Raw genomic sequence first — 16603 nt, 5'->3', positions numbered from 1 at the left:
ATGAAAACTATGTGCCACCCCAGTTGTTTGAGATGAACAAAAAGAAGGCATTCAATAAACCGTATCTCAGAATAGCAAAATAAAGCACTCTTGGGAATGGCAAAAACACAACTATTTTTTTGTCTAGAGACAGAATGAATGTGTTCTCTGAAGGATTTATCCCTCAACTGTATAGCGCAAGGATCACAGCTGAATTACATCAGTAACAACTATAGGAAAGTCCTCCAATGCAGAAAAATACCTTCTAGATGAATACACCACCCACACTATAAAAAACTGTGGCCTGCTTCCTAACATAATAAGAACACTTTAACCACTTCCATTCTTTTACTAGTAGACCATGAAAGAAGGAAGAGGAATCAAATATAGTTTTAGCAAGTCTGAGAACTAAATCAACTCAACCTTGAATCAGACAATTGTTTGTTGTACTTTAATTAACTACTGTATTAACTTCCTTAACAAAGTGTAGTAGTCATACAAAGGCATAGGCTATCTGGAGGCGACATCAGAGATTATCATTTCCAAATATACAAACAATGAATTATTAATCCACCTTGGCTTTAATCTGAAATTTCATGAATTCAAACAGCTCTCAGTGGATGACTGGACTACGGGAATCTCAAAAAGGGAAACAAGCAAGTCAACTCTTGCAGAAATAGTTGCCTTTATTTATTTATTTATTTATTTTTATTTTATTCAATTTCTATACCGCCCTTCTCCCGAAGGACTCAGGGCGGTGTACAGCCAAGTAAAAAAATCACAATATCAATATTAAAAGAAATTAAAACAAGCATATTATAAAATGGCCAAATTTAAAACAAATTAAAATATTAAAATATAAATAACCCAATAAAATTTTAACCCAATAAAATTTTAAGCCAGTCCCGCTTGAATAAATAAGTGCGTTTTCAGCTCACGGCGAAAGGTCCGAAGATCAGGTACTTGGCGTAAACCAGGGAAGCTCATTCCAGGCGTGGGAGCTCCCACAGAGAAGGCCCTACTCCTGGGGCCGCCAGCCGACATTGTTTGGCGGGCGGCACCTGAGAAGGCCCTCTCTGTGAGCGTCTGGTCGGTGGGAGGCAAGCGGTAACAGCAGGCGGTCCCGTAAGTACCGGGTCCTAAGCCATGGGCGCTTTAAAGGTGGTGACCAAAATCTTAAAGCGCACCGGAAGACCACAGGAAGCCAGTGCAGACTGCGCGGGAGTGGTGTTACATGGGAGCAACGAGTTGCTCCCACTATTACCCGCAGCTGCATTCTGGACTAACTGCAGCCTCCGGGTGCACTTCAAGGCAGCCCATGTAGAGAGCATTGCAATAATCCAGGCGGGAAGTTACGAGGCATGGTGACCGTGCATAAGGCATCCCGGTCAAGGAAGGCGCAACTGGCGCACCAAGCGAACAGTGGAAGGCCCTCTTGGAGCGGCCGCCAAATGATAAATCAAGCGACAGCCGCCCATCAAGAGGACTCCCAAGTTGCGCACCCTCTCCGTTGGGGCCAATAACTCGCCCCCACAGCCAGCTGCAGCTGCAGCTGACTGAACAGTGCCGGCATCCACAGCCACTCCGTCTTGGAGGATTGAGCTTGAGTCTGTTTCTCCCCATCAGACCCGTCGGCTTCCAAACACGGGACAGCACTTGACAGCCGTTGGGGTGGTCCGGGGTGGAAAAACAGCTGCGTATCGTCAGCGTACAGATGATAACTCACCCCAAAACCACTGATGACCTCGCCCAGCGGCTTCATATAGATGTTGAACAGGAGGCGATAGAATCGACCCTGAGGCACCCACAAGTGAGGCGCCTCGCGGTCGACCTCTGCCCCCTGTCAACACCGTCTGCGACGGTCGGAGAGATGGGAGGAGAACCACCGATGGCGGTGCCTCCACTCCCAATCCCTCCAACCGGCGCAGCAGGATACCATGATCGATGGTATCGGCCGCTGAGAGATCTAATAGGACCAAGGCAGAGGAACACCCCTGTCCCTGGCCCTCCAGAGGTCATCCACGCGACCAAAGCTGTCTCCGTGCTGTGACGGACCGGAAGCGGACTGGAGCAGGTCTAGATAGACAGCTTCATCCAGTGCTGAAAACATGTTCAATTATTTGTCCTTTTTTTCCACCTGTGAAATAAGTGAAAGTGGGGTGGGGAAGGCCTGAACTACTACTCAGCCATAAAAAGACAATTTGATATTTAGAGTCTGAGTCCTATGAAATCAGTCAACAGATACTTGACAAAACACATTTGCAAAGTGCTATACTGAGAAAGGTTACTACCTTTAAACTGTTTTCCAGGATCCCATTTCCATTAGCCAGAGATGGCATGCTTCATGCTCTATGATGTTGAAAGCTCTAGTCCAAAAATGTCTTATTTATATAAGTAGAATCTTGGCAGTTAACAAAACCAATACAATACATACATACTATGGTAGGTCCAAACTGTAAAAATAATAAAACAGTGTCATAAAAGTGAAGCGATGATAAAAGTAGATTGCATCACTTCATTTTCCTCTGAAAATGGCTCTCTGAAACATTTTGAGTTTTTAAACGTTTATGGAAAACTACAGATGGCAATCTCGGCTCCTGAGGGCTAATGCATTCCCACTGAGAAGAAGCACCTGTAAGCTTCAGTCTTCCTCACTTATGGAGATAGGCAATCACTAGCCATTTCTGTTGCCATAAATGGAATATATAGTCTAGGTCCACCTTGCAATCAGTATCTTTTTTACACAAGCATGCCTACCACTTGCTGCAGTTTTCAGTAATTGCCTTAAGCCAAAAGGTAGTTTTTTTCCTCTTCATGAAATGAACTGAGATTTTGCCCTGATGCGGAACAAAAGGTTTTCTACTAAAAATGGATAAATATTTGCCATGCAACACATAATTAACTTTATTAGTACCAACAGTTAACATTTATCTCCAATTTATCTCCAGCTTATGCTGATGTGTCTCAAGATTCTAAGTCACCAAGAATACTTGGATATTTGGAACTGCGCTAGGACACATTGATTTTTGTCCATTAACTTTCCACTTTAGTGTACATCTTAAAACATAATGAAAAGGAAAGAAAAAGCATATAGCTCAAGAAGGGTCTTTCTCTGCTTGAACTTACCTTGTTTCTCTCTTCAAAAAATGATTTAAGTTGAAATAATCAGATTTTAATCTCAGACATCAGCCATGAACATGGGGTATTTAACTTCTGTCTCAAACAGGGAAACTATCTCTATATTCATTCCTGCCACTGAATTACGTATGTGCTCTGTCAATCTTGATTTGCTCACAAAAGGACAATTTTCGCAATCTGACCAAGCCCAGAGTTATATAATTCCTGAAATTCTAGCAAAGTAGAATCTCTAAATTGACATAAATTGGCACAACACAGACGTGGCTTGATTCACCTAAAAAAAAAGGGACCCACTGATAATGGCTGAGGAGTTACTTAAAGACAACACAATATCTATGTGGTCCCAAATGATCTCCAGACAGAAATAATACAGGCAATGGGGTGTGGGGGTCATACTGAAAACAAGTGCTTTGGGAACTATAGGATATATATCACAGTGAACTTGGAGAACCTATTATAGCAAAAGCTAAGGGCAATAATACTTTTGAAATTATGTTACAGGCATATGGAGATCAGTGTTTCAAAATTTTTTACTACAGGTTCTGTGGATGTGGCTTGGTGGGCATGGCATGGCTTGGGGGCGTGGCATGGCTTGGTGGGTGTGGCTTGGTGGGTGTGGCAGAGGAAGGATACTCTAAAATCTCCATTCCCACCCCACTCCGGGGGAAGGATACTGCAAAATCTCCATTCCCTCCCCAATCCTGTTTTTAGAACACAGAGCCTGCAATTACTGCAGGTTCGAGTCCGGCCCAAGGTTGACTCAGCCTTCCACCCTTTATAAGGTAGGTAAAATGAGGACCCAGATTGTTGGGGGGGCAATAAGTTGACTTTGTAAAAAAAATATACAAATAGAATGAGACTATTGCCTTATACATTGTAAGCCGCCCTGAGTCTTCGGAGAAGGGCGGGGTATAAATGTAAACAAAAAAAAAAAAAATCCAGGAGAAGGTTATTGCAAAATCCCCATTTCCTCCCGATCAGCTGGGACTCAGGAAGCAGAGAATAGATGGGAGTGGGGCCAGTCAGAATTTTTACTACCAGTTCTCCAAACTACTCAAAATTTCTGCTACCGGTTCTCCAGAACTGCTCAGAACCTGCTGAAACCCACGTCTGGCGGAGATGCTTTTGTCAAAAAGAAAAAAAGAAATTTCATATTATCTTTCGCCTCCCTGTTTAAGACAATCTAAGAAGTGTGAGACGGAGAGCAGAAAATATTATCCACAAATATAAACGTAGGTATATGTATGTAGGGTTTCCAAAGAGAAACTTCCTGATACTCAATAATACAATTATGGGATAAATGGTTTTGAATCCTCAGAAATAGGTGTCCCAGCTTCTCCCGTTGCTTACTCTGTACAACCAAATTCTGCATTTTCTGAAGTAATTTTTCTTAAAACTGGAACCGCCTTCCTGCATAAGTTACCCATCAGAATTCCATAGCAGCTTGTTCCTGAACAGAGGTGAGCCAATTCTGCAGGCATGAAATTCTTAAAGAGGTTGCCTATTTTAGTTTCAGAAGGGTCACATTAAAGCTAATATTGTGATCACCGTACATTTCTCCATACCGCTTCCTGCTATTCTCACAAAGCTCACTGTGGCGTGGCATAAATCAGGGGCAACTGTAAGACATTTTTTCTTCCTTTCAAAAGACATAAAGCACCCTATTTTCTTGTAGGAGAAATGGCTGTTTGGCCATCTAAAAAGTGATACTGTATGTACCAAAACATACAGTAGCTAGGAAACAATTGTCAAAACAGAAATAGGAAAGCATCAGGTTTACTTGTATTAGGAACAGTAGTTGACAGGAGGGCACTAGCTTTCTTTTTAAAACAGAGTCTGCCATTCTTTCGAAAACTGCAAAAAGTTGTAATTTTTTCTAAAAGCCACATTACTTTTTTTCCCAAGGGTAACAACATAAGATCGAGAACTCTTCATTTTCCAAACAACCAAAGACACAAGCAGTAAGCCAGAACTGAACATGAAATTCCCACACTCTGTGAAAGGAGTGTATTTTCTCTTTCTTGGGTACAAAGTGAACAGATTTCCATGAGAGGGTCTGACACACCAGAGGCAATTGTGTTTATATCATGTACTATTAGGTTCCTCAATATCAGAATTATATAGAAGTAGTTCTCAATTATAACTGATCGTTTAACAAATATTTGGAGTAACCTCATGCTTTTTCGCCAATAAAGCACTTCTGGCTATCATAAAATGTCCCACTGCTCCCCTTCCCCCAGACAGTCACATGACTGTATTTGAGTGCTTGGCAACTGGCTCATATTTACAAACAGTTGTGTGTCCCACAGTCACATGTCTGTGATTTGTGAGATTTTTTTGCTGGTTTACGGGTTTTTTTGGCCAATTTCTAGCAAAAAAATGCCCACTCGGGAGAATGAATTTATTTAATAATTCCCTTAACCATGATTCCCTTAACCATGTGACTTGTACTTACAAACTGCCTGATTCACTTAGCAACCAGGGTAAAAACAGTCACAAAATCAGGTCCAATTATATGGATGCCTCAATTTATGAACGCCTCAACTTACAACTGAAATTCCGTTTCCAAATACAGTTATAATTTAAGGATTACCTGTTTTAGAAACAAAAACATGCTGGTAGTATTTTCAATGCATTTGTAATATAAGAGAATGTGGAAGGGAAATAGCTGTTGTTTGGAAACATGTTAGAGGAATATTTCAATACACTCCATCCCTTTAGATTTATATCATATGTCAAAGAGAGAGACTCCAGTTTAGACCTCACTGCCAAGCTTGAAATAACCTTGGATTAAGAAGGAACAGAAAAAGAACATTAGATTATTTCCTTTTTCAATCCTTTAAATACCCATGGCATGCTGTGAGAAACAGCTCTAGCATTCTAGCCCTAGGCCCAAAAAAGTATTTTTTTTCCTTTCAGTGCCTTAGCAAAGAACCAGAAGTCACTGAAAACAGCCCACAACAGCAGTAGACCAGGAACATGAATCCAATTCCCACCAGCAGCAGAGTATATTTTGTGATTGGGCGATGCAAGGAACCAACTGTTTGAAAAAAATTGAAAGTCTTTGAAACTCTTCCTGTGTGACTTTGTTTGAAAAGTGGGACGTGCTCCAGTGCAGCAACATCCATGTAGTATTTCACCACGGAGACAGATATTATGGTACGGCCTTGGTTGAATGTGCTGAACATGAAACTGTCTTTCAAGGGTTATTCACAAACTTCATCTTCTCCCAAAAGTAACAACCTGGTTTTTAATAAGGATTCATTCTTGAGAACATTCTGTACCTTTGCAAGCAGTGATATTCTAAGATTAAGTCTTTCCCCAGCTCAACTGAGAGTGATGATAGGACTTTTATGAAAACCTGGAATTAACACCATACTCTGAGATTCTCCTGTAGAAGCAGCTCTCAGTAGACGGCAAATAAGCTTTAGACCATAGCAGAACCAAAACAATTCACTTGTCACTGCCCCCAAAATAGTGCAGAGAATCCCACTTTTAATTTCTATCTACAGCTGCTTATTCTAATCATATGGCAATGCTAATTATTGAGCTGAGTGGTCCCCTGTATTTTCTATTGCATCAATTTTGGCTATTAGAAAAATTACTGTTTTGATATCATCCTTCTATTACTAGCTTTTAGTTTAGTTCTATCAATAACTTAGTAAATCTGTCATCTTAGTAAATCTACCTGAGATGCACAGGTAGTCCTTGATTTATGACCGGTTGCTTAGCAACTTTCCAAGTTGCCACCTGCACCACCTGTCAAGTGATTAAATGCTCAGCAATTTACAGATGATTCCAGCGTCCAACAATTAGGTGGCCACAATTTCTTTTCTTTTCTTTTTTTAACTGGAAATCGATGTTTATTTCCAGTTTCTGACTCCTCCCCAAAGCCTTCTGCGGACAATGGATTTGCTTAATGACCATGATGTTTGCTTAACAACAAAGGTTGCAAAAAAGGTTATAAAATTAGGTGCACTCCTGTGGTGACCTGCTTAACTCTGCTGGCATGCCTTACAAACATAATTCAATTATGGTTTAAATCAAGGACTACCTATGTTATTAAACAGGGTGTATGGAGTATTCAGGGTGGGGTAGCACCTCTCACATGCATTGACATCTCCCAATTCCTATGGACCTTTAAAGTCCTGTGGCGATGGGCAAGTGACGAAGCAGCAGGTGTGGATACACTGGGAGCTGTAGCCACGGACCTGCACACAGGTGACTCAGGTTTAATGGTCGTCTTCTGGCTGACCAAAGCAACAGCTGGATTCGGCGTCTACCTGAGTGACTGAGCAGCCCTCTTTAGGACTGCACTGCTCACCTCCATAGTAAAAAGAAGGTGCCCTAAACATTGTTGCTTCATAGAACCCTGGCCTAAACTTCTATACTTTCAGCCATTTGCAATAAAAGAAAAATGTGATTACTGTTAAAAAATCCAGAAAGGAAGGTAATATTTTAATGATAGGTCAATGTGAACTCTAAATTAATTTTCAATGTGCATACACTTAAGATGAAATCTCCAAAACGTTACTACACTGCTCATGTTAAATGGGTGATAATTTTATCTAATATTATTTCACCCGCAATTGCTAGATCTCATTAAACATGAGGCCAAAAGATTTTGATGCAGTAAGAATTACTACTTTTCCAATTTATGTTTGTTGTTATCCAGCTTTAATTTACAGCGATTTATAGATTTCACTTACAGCAGTTCATAACGGGAACAAAGTAATACTCCCCAAAGAAGAAAAGATCTATATTTGTACCAGCTAGGAAAACCAACTTCCTTTTTCTCTTTTAAAACCTTAAAGAAAAAAAACAAGTTCTCATTTATATATAATTTGTCTTTTCTTCCCTTTCCCCAGCCTCTGTATTTATGTTTCAACCAGTCAATGCAACTTTTAACCAGTCTAGCATATTGAATGCCAGGCTCTGGCTAGGAATAACCCCCTAGAGCAAATACATTCCAGGCTGACTCCAGACAAAGTCATGCTTAGTGTGTATTGATTTAAGTCCATGGGAAAAGTTAATCATCACTAAAGTCCCACTGGTTTCATTGGCTCTAACTTTAAGCATCACTTGGCCCGAATTCAACCTATTGTTTGTAATGCAGTACTATAATTTTTTTTAAGTCTATAGCACCTTTTTTCCCCTCAGAGTCACAGGGCACTTTTTCTGGGGTAAAATTCATTGGACATTTATTAATTTTAAAGTTCAAACCTCTTTGAAAGTAAAGCTACATAAAATCTGATGAAATATATATTTCACTTTGCAATTTTGATCTTCTTTGTTCCTGACTAGAAAGTCAAAGTTAATTTATAGCCGACATGCTATCCCTAACCGTAGTTGATAATCCAAGAAAATCTGAAAAATGGTCTAATCTTAACAAGAATTTGGGGTGGGAGGGGGAATAAGCTCCCCTCTGTATATGCTCATGTTGCAGTCAAATTTTTTATCCTCTTAAGGTTTCCTTCAAGAGATAAACCCACCCCCGTGAAAGTGACTGCATTTTAGGAATACAGAATATAGAAAGGAGCCTATGGTTCACTTTATCTACAGGAGTCTTCGACTTATGACAAAAACTGGGAAATAAATGTTGCTGGTATCCTTACGATTTATATTGACTGTTTCCTAATATGATTTGATTGCTTATTTTGTTTCCTTTGACTATCATTAAGTGTTGTACCTTATGATTCTTGATGAATATATATTGTACACTGAGAGCATATGCACCAAAGACAAATTCCTTGTGCGTCCAATCACACTTGGCCAATAAAGAATTCTACTGAGCATTAAGCAAAGTGAAAATCAAGGAACTCATCTTGTGACCAGATCCAATTTTACGACCATTTTTACCACATTGTTAAGCAAAACAGGCTTACCCTGGTGACTTTGCTTATTGGAAGTTGGCTGGGAAAGTAGCAAATAGTCATCATGTAGCCACAAAATGCTGCAGTTGGTCGTAAACATGATCACATGGCAGTGGAGTGGTTGAGTTGCAACTTCAAGGTCAGATCATTTCAAGATCAGATCAGTGCCATTGTAATTCCAAATCATCATTAAATGAATTGTTCTCAGTAAAGGCAAAATTATACTTCTATTTGAACCAAATTCAGACACGAATGAAGACGAATATATGTGTCCTGGGATAATGTTGCAGGATCCAATCTGGGTCGGCTGCTGGACCAGAGATTTTGTCTTCCGAGATTTCAGACTCGTGCAGGAGCCCCAAGTTCAGGGAACTTCTCTCCAGCTACAAAAAAGTTCCCTGACGATGGGCTCCAACATGAGTCCGAAAGCTTGGAAGACAAAACCTCTGGTCTTGGTGACCGACCCAGATTGGATCTTGCACATTCAGATAGCTCTTTTTCCTCACAGTATATACACCCAGAAAGGTCGTGTATATTGTGTTGGCTGATGTATGGAATCAGGTGGCCCAAATTTTCTCCTCCTTGGATAAAAGCTGAGCAATTGTCTGTGTTTAGGTGGACTAATGAAAAGCTATCACACATCCATTTTCTTTGGTCCACAACTTTTTTTCATATCCCTACATCCTATTATTATTCCACATGAAAATAATGTAATGATACTTTGAATTTATTGCCAAGATCACAGTATATAATCTTTGCTCTTCATTTTTATCCCGGGTGATGGTCCTGCTCAGGGCAAGTATGTTGCTTATTAATGCCAGCCTTGCTATATTTCATTATAACATTTCACTGATTTGGATGACTAGAAAAATGTTTTAGGAAGGTTATATCCCATGACTCCATGCACAAATGTTGGTTCCATCTATGAGAATTGTATAATAATGATTGTACAAACTTAATGTTTAGAATGGCTTATGCTAAGAGATACCTAATTTTCTATATCTATATTGAAAAGCATATTTATTTTATTTAGTTTAGTATCCCATTTGGACCCTACAGAAGGAAGTAGAAACTAATCATTAATCAAAACTAATGAAAACATTTTTCCTTCACCTTTGAAGTGAAGTTTATATTTGCTTAGAATAGGAAGTGTTAGGTGTATAAAAGTAACATTTCTTATGATTCCATTCCTATGAAAAGGAACATCTAAATATTTATATAGCAATAATTTATAACAGGCTTTCCTAAAATTCGAGACAAATTAATCTGGTGGTTAAAAGATTGAGAAGAAATCCCGGAGACTTTCCTAAATACAGCTAAAGATAGTCCACAAAGCAGAATTTCCACATAAAATGAGGATTAGGGATTTGTTTCATGTTAAAAAAAATCTTGCTTGAATATGACAATTTTTCAGAATGGAATCTGATTAAGGTACACAACAAGAATACTTCGTAAAGAGGGAAAACCCAAAAAAGGATGTGTTAAATTTTTGCCTGCACTGATGCAAAAGGAACTTGTAATTACTAAATATCCTTCTTTCTATGGGATAGATGATATTTCAACAATACAACTATAGTTGCAAAACATTTCAATACCACTTTCCTTATTTCAGGTCAAATAAGGAACTGTTCCCCTTTTAAGTAGAAACCTCAGTACCTGGTTTGATTTTAACTTGTAGTCTTTAATGTCTAATGATAATTTACCCTCAAACTATTCTACTGACTTGTGCACTTATTTTCTATGAAGCCATGTTTAAGAAGTTTCTTTGTCATGGATGACATTAAACTAGAATAACTCCCATATTTTGATTTTATTTTCCTATTGTTCTTCTTTATTATTATTTTTTTCACTTCCTGATAGCATGGATGTAGTTTTCTTTGCAATAATATGGAAGTGATTTCCCATGGTTTTATTTCATTTTTTTCTAATCTAGTCTATAGTCCTCAGTTTTCCTAGTGGGGTCTCATTCATGTACTGATCAGCTCTGACCTGCTTAGCTTTTTCTAGATGCCTCAGGAAGAAGAGGGGGGAGGAGGGGAAAAAATAGAAGTATTAATAGTAGTATTACTAGTTGAAATAGAAGTATTAGTTCAATCCACACCCATTTTCAATGAGAGAAGGAAAATAAAAACGAATATATTGCATTATGACATTTGTGTATAATATGAAGATGGATAAGGATCAGACCCATAGATGTTACATGATCTATTTTGCAGAATAGATATCGCCCACTTTTTTTTTTACTTCTGTTCAGTTGTGCCTAGTTCTCAGGCACTGCCTGGGCAAGTCCCTGCAGTTTTCTTGGCAAGAATTTTCAGAAATGGTTTGACACTGCCTCATTCATAGGGCTGAGACAAAGTGATTGGACTAAGTCATCCAGATGGCTTTGTACCTAAGGGAGGGTGGAGGGCTAGAACTCATGGTTTCTAATCTGGTGTTTTAAAGGCTACACCAAACTGGCTGTCTACTTTGCCATTTTATTTAACACCAAAACTGTCCCACATATTAATAGCAGTGTGAAGAGATATGCAGATGTGCCTTTTCTGCAGTGTTTCTTGGACTGTAAGACACTGTATGATCACATGGTTTTTCAAGAGAGCTATAAATCTTCAAAACTGAGATATTTCCAATGTTGAAAAATATAAGATCCATGTACTGTCATTAGAGATGTATTTATCATGGGGGAGGCGTGATAGGGCAGGGGAGGCCCAACTGTGTGAGACTCAGCAAAGTAAGAAGTGGGTCCAAGGACTATGGGGACCCAGCCAGATGAGAAGTAAGCCCAAAGGATTCAATGATGTGAGATGGAAGAACGATAGGCAAGTGGGGGCAGTGTCCCTGTGGTCAATTGTAAGGGTAGGTGGATTGCCAAGCACCCAAAATGTGATCACGTGACCATGGGCCGGATAGCTCAAGCTGGTAATAGCTTGTTATTAAGAACACCGAAGCCTGCAATTATTGCAGGTTCGAGCCCGGCCCAAGGTTGACTCAGCCTTCCATCCTTTATAAGGTAGGTAAAATGAGGACCCAGATTGTTGGGGGGGCAATAAGTTGACTTTGTAAAAATATACAAATAGAATGAGACTATTGCCTTATACACTGTAAGCCGCCCTGAGTCTTCGGAGAAGGGCGGGGTATAAATGTAAAAAAAAAAAAAAAAAAAAAAAAATGGGAGCAATGCAACAGCTGTAACTTTGGTCCAGTTCATAAGGCCCTTCATTCAGTGCCATCATAATTTCAAATAGTTTCTGAATGAATGGCTACTTGTATACTGTACATACAGCGCAAACCTTTGAAGCAGTGTGCTTCAAACCTGAGGGAGCACATACAAAGCTCTGTATAGCAACCATATATTTTTCCAAATCCATGTTGCTGTTTTGGAAATAAGTCTCCCCATAAGCATGCACACCACTTTGCTATGCTGAAATCTAGGAAAAGAAGCATATGCTTTAATGATTCACAAGTACTGCTTCGTATGTACTCCCTCATGTATAAACAAATTTGCTGAAAGGTTTTACATGATCCTACCTGCAACTTCTTCCATCACTTTGATATGCTAATCCCTTCATTAATTTACCTGCCTTGCAGCAAACAGAACTTCTGTTTCCCCATTTTTTGTAATGGGGAAGTGGTGAAATCTTTTAACTTTCCAGGGAAAAACAAAAACTGCCTCTGTGCCTGCAAAAAGCTAAGAGAGATGATTACAGTTAAACTGTGAGCCCAAGGAGAAAGGAAAGAAAGGAATTCAAGGATTCTGAAGTTTTTAAGCTATGTCCATTATGGTGTAAAACTCTATGAAAACATTCCTCAATTCTTTTTAACCAGTTATTTCAAGCTCTTTTTCATTTGCTTAGAACTTCTGAACTATAAGTTTGTTCTCCCCAGGAGTTATCCTCTCAAAAATGATTTATATTTTTTTAAGAGCATCCAAATTATTTGGTCACTTGAGAACTGAAAAGGAAATACATAAAATTTAAGCACTAAATATTTCTAGGTCTGACTCTAAACAGGAAATCAGTAAAATGTCACATAATTATTATGGCTGTTTTAGGTGCAGAAGATTGAGCTAAGCTTGATTTATGTTGAATATTTTCATAATTTATAACTACTTGCATATTTACATGCATAGCAACCCAGAAAATGTTAACATTCAATTCTTAGACATCCAAATGCAAGATACAAAACAAATTAAGTCTTCCTTGAATTGAGTTTGATTCCCGATGGTTGTATGGATACAGCCAGTCAGTTTTCTTAGCAATAGCACTTAGACTTATATATACCCTTTACAGCCTTCTCTAAACAGTTTACAGAGTCAGCCTATTGCCCCCAACAACTCATTTTACCCACCTTGGAAGGATGGAAGGGTGAGTCAACCTTGAGTCTGGTGGGATTTGAACTGCCAAATTGTAGGCAGCCGGCAGTCAGCAGAAGTAGCCTGCAGTACTGCATTTTAACCACTGCGCCACTGAGGCTCTTAGAAACTATATGGAAGTTGTTTGCCACTGCCTTCTTCTGGAATCCTTTTTTGATTTCTCAGCTTGGACTTCTTTACAGCCTTGCATTTATGTTCTAAAGGGATCTGCTCCTGCTTAGCTTTTCAATCAAAGTTGGCTAGAAGTTACCGCCTGCTATGATGCAGAATGCAGGTAGTCATCAACTTACAACCATTTATTTAGTGATTGTTCAAAGTTAGAGCTAGACTGATAAAAGTGATTGGGCGATTATTTTCGCAGCATCCTTACAGTCATGTGATCAAAATTCAGGCACTTGGTAACTTATGATAATTGCAGCATTGGGGGAGGGGGTTATGTGATTACCATTTGAGACCTTCCCAGCGAATGTCCGACGAGCAAAGTTAATGGGGGGAAGCAGGATTCACTTAACAACCACATGATTCACTTAAAAACTGCAGCAATTTGCAAAAATGGTTGTAAAATGGGGGCGATTCACTTAACAACCACCTCACTTAGCAGCAGAAATTCTGACGCCAATTGTGGTAGAAGGTTAAAGACTACCTGTAAGTAACTCATCCAAATATGATTCATTTTCTTGTTGAATTAACTGGTTAAAAATGTTAACAACTATAAGTGCATACATTTTATTATCATTTGCTGTGCAATTAATATATTTGGCCTTTCAAGGATGAGTGAGAAATTTAAAATTGAATTTTTAAAGAAATTTAAAAATTCACAATATGAGCCTCTTTGGGGTATTTATTTATTTATTTACATTTATATTTATTTACATTTATATCCTGCCCTTCTCCGAAGACTCAGGGCGGCTTACAGTGTGTAAGGCAATAGTCTCATTCTATTTGTATATTTACAAAGTCAACTTATTGCCCCCCCAAAAATCTGGGTCCTCATTTTACCTACCTTATAAAGGATGGAAGGCTGAGTCAACCTTGGACCTGGTGGGACTAGAACCTGCAGTAATTGCAGGCAGCTGTGTTTTAATAACAGGCTTCTTACAGCCTGAGCCACACCACGGCCCTCCGCAGGTAGGCTGCTCCATTGGAGTCAGCTCTGTTCAAAATGGCTTTCAGTATGGTTGCTTTGCTCCTTCGTTCTTACTGTCTACATTCAATTCCTAATCCCAGTAAAAACCCTTCAGTTTTGGGAGGAAACGAAGTAAGACATACAAAATTCACCACTTTGAGAATAGAATATTTTGCAGAACTGCAGACTGTACTGAGTCTCTTCTGGTATGTACCACTCCGGCAGGCAGTTTTTAAAAATTTCCAGAAGTAAATCCTCTGAATCAGAAGAGGTTCAGCATGTCCCATACCTAGAGTTTTGACAAGAAGCAGACTTGTTTCCTAGTCAGATACCCAAGGGCAGCTCAAACAATTTCTGGCTTACTTCTGGCTTACTCCTAGAATGGCATGGTCCAGGAGAAGTTTAGCACAAATCAAGATGGAAAATAGAACATTTTCAAAACATTCTGTCCCAAAATTGTACAGAGAATGTCTGGTAAGAGAACAGAGGATATCACTTTCTTTGGCAAAAAAATGAAAGTTTTATTCTGGGAATAATATGAGAAGAGATTGGAAATCTAGAGAAAGGCAGATAATCAGGTTCTCTACAATGACCAGCCAAGAAGCACAGTTAGTTTATGGATTGTATAAGAAGGTGTTTGGCTACTCTTCATGCTGTTAAGTTATGTTTCCTACCTTTTATGTTAAAGGAAAGGAGGAGGGTTTTCTAAACAAATAAAACTAGTGTGTAAATGAAGCTTACCATTGGTGAAGGTGTTCACATAATATCTTCGCCCCTGAGGAGACATATAACTTTGCCAGCCAGGTGGAAGATGACCATTTTGAGAATCTTCTCCAACTTGAGGAATGACCTTCCTAGGTTTCTGTTGAAAGAATGACAGAAAAAGCAAGGTTTTTCAGAGAATCTTCAAAAGAGTTTACAGAAGAGGTTATAGAATGAAATTCAAACACACCCTTAAAACTTCCTGGGAACAGAATATAGTAGTTTGAACACTCAATACTTTTCAGATTCCAAACATCCCAATTATCTTACCATCTGCAGTTTGGGAAATCTATTCAGGCCTTTCATAAAAGAAACATTACGAGGGAAGAGGGAAGATAATGGAATGTTGTGGAACCTGTACTGTAGCAATTCAACAATATTCTTATGGTGGTTGGAAAAGAAACATACTTCATGCCCTGCCTGAAAGGCAAATTCATACATTGTCTATGTTTATACTATCCGTGTGCATCAACAATGTTAGTAAAATCCACCAACTGGATGAGTTTTAGCAACCAAATGCTGCCCCTATAAAACCATTCTGCAGAACTTAGGGACCAACAGCTGTATAAATATTTTGCTGGTGACATTCATCATAAACTGTTTGTTAGGTTAGATACAAGGAAACTGGCTCACGTCTTTCCAAATCAACCAAAACCATTGTTCAAGCATTCTTAAAACAACAACACAAGTACCATCTTGCGGATTCACAATTTAAAGCAAGTGAAGCTCAAGACTGTCACTTTGCTTCTATCCACCTAACACTTTAGGATCAGGAAAATACTCAACCTCCTCACAGCATATTGCTACATTCTCAAGACATAATTCATCATATATTGTCCAAAAGAGACTTCTGCTATGGTCACTGAAATATGCAAACATTGAGATATAGATGGCAGATTTGAGAAAGGAAGAGGCAGGAAATGATGGAAGAAGTGGATGTGAACCCAGTTGCATCAGAAGCAAGAGAATCTGTGGGGATAGCAAAGCACTTGAACCTATAAGAATATATTCAATTACACTGCTCAAAAAATAAATGGAACACCTCCCAACACAATGTACTGTATTTAATAAGAACATTTCACTCCTTCAGATGTAGGATGTCTTACAGTATTTTTGTGTTCCCTTTATTTGTTATTTTATTTATTTTTTATACTGTAAGACATCCTAGATCTGAAGGAATGAAATATTTTTATTAAATACAGTGTGTTGTGGTAGGTGTTCCCTTTATTTTTTTGAGCAGTATATATTCAGTCAACAGAAAAATTGTTGTAGTTCATGCATCGTTACATTCCTTCCTGCAGCTTCCTGAACAACCAAATCTGCTCTGCAGTCAGAGGTGGGAACAGTGGGATT

General features: G+C 39.0%; 1 protein-coding gene across 5 annotated transcripts in view; it reads right to left on the bottom strand.

Annotated features, from left to right (window-relative positions):
• Window positions 1–16603, bottom strand: part of GAS7 (growth arrest specific 7) — a 173491-nt gene that overhangs the window by 78907 nt on the left and 77981 nt on the right. For all 5 annotated transcript variants that reach the window (XM_058173192.1, XM_058173196.1, XM_058173194.1 and 2 more), the window contains exon 2: window positions 15230–15350. In XM_058173192.1, coding sequence (XP_058029175.1) covers window positions 15230–15350 — 121 coding nt within the window. The remainder of the gene's footprint in view (window positions 1–15229; window positions 15351–16603) is intronic.

The sequence above is a fragment of the Ahaetulla prasina genome, chromosome 2, assembly GCF_028640845.1.
Source record: "Ahaetulla prasina isolate Xishuangbanna chromosome 2, ASM2864084v1, whole genome shotgun sequence".
NCBI lineage: Eukaryota > Metazoa > Chordata > Lepidosauria > Squamata > Colubridae > Ahaetulla > Ahaetulla prasina.
Note: the sequence above shows the minus strand (reverse complement) of the source record. Positions and strands in the feature narration are given on the sequence as shown.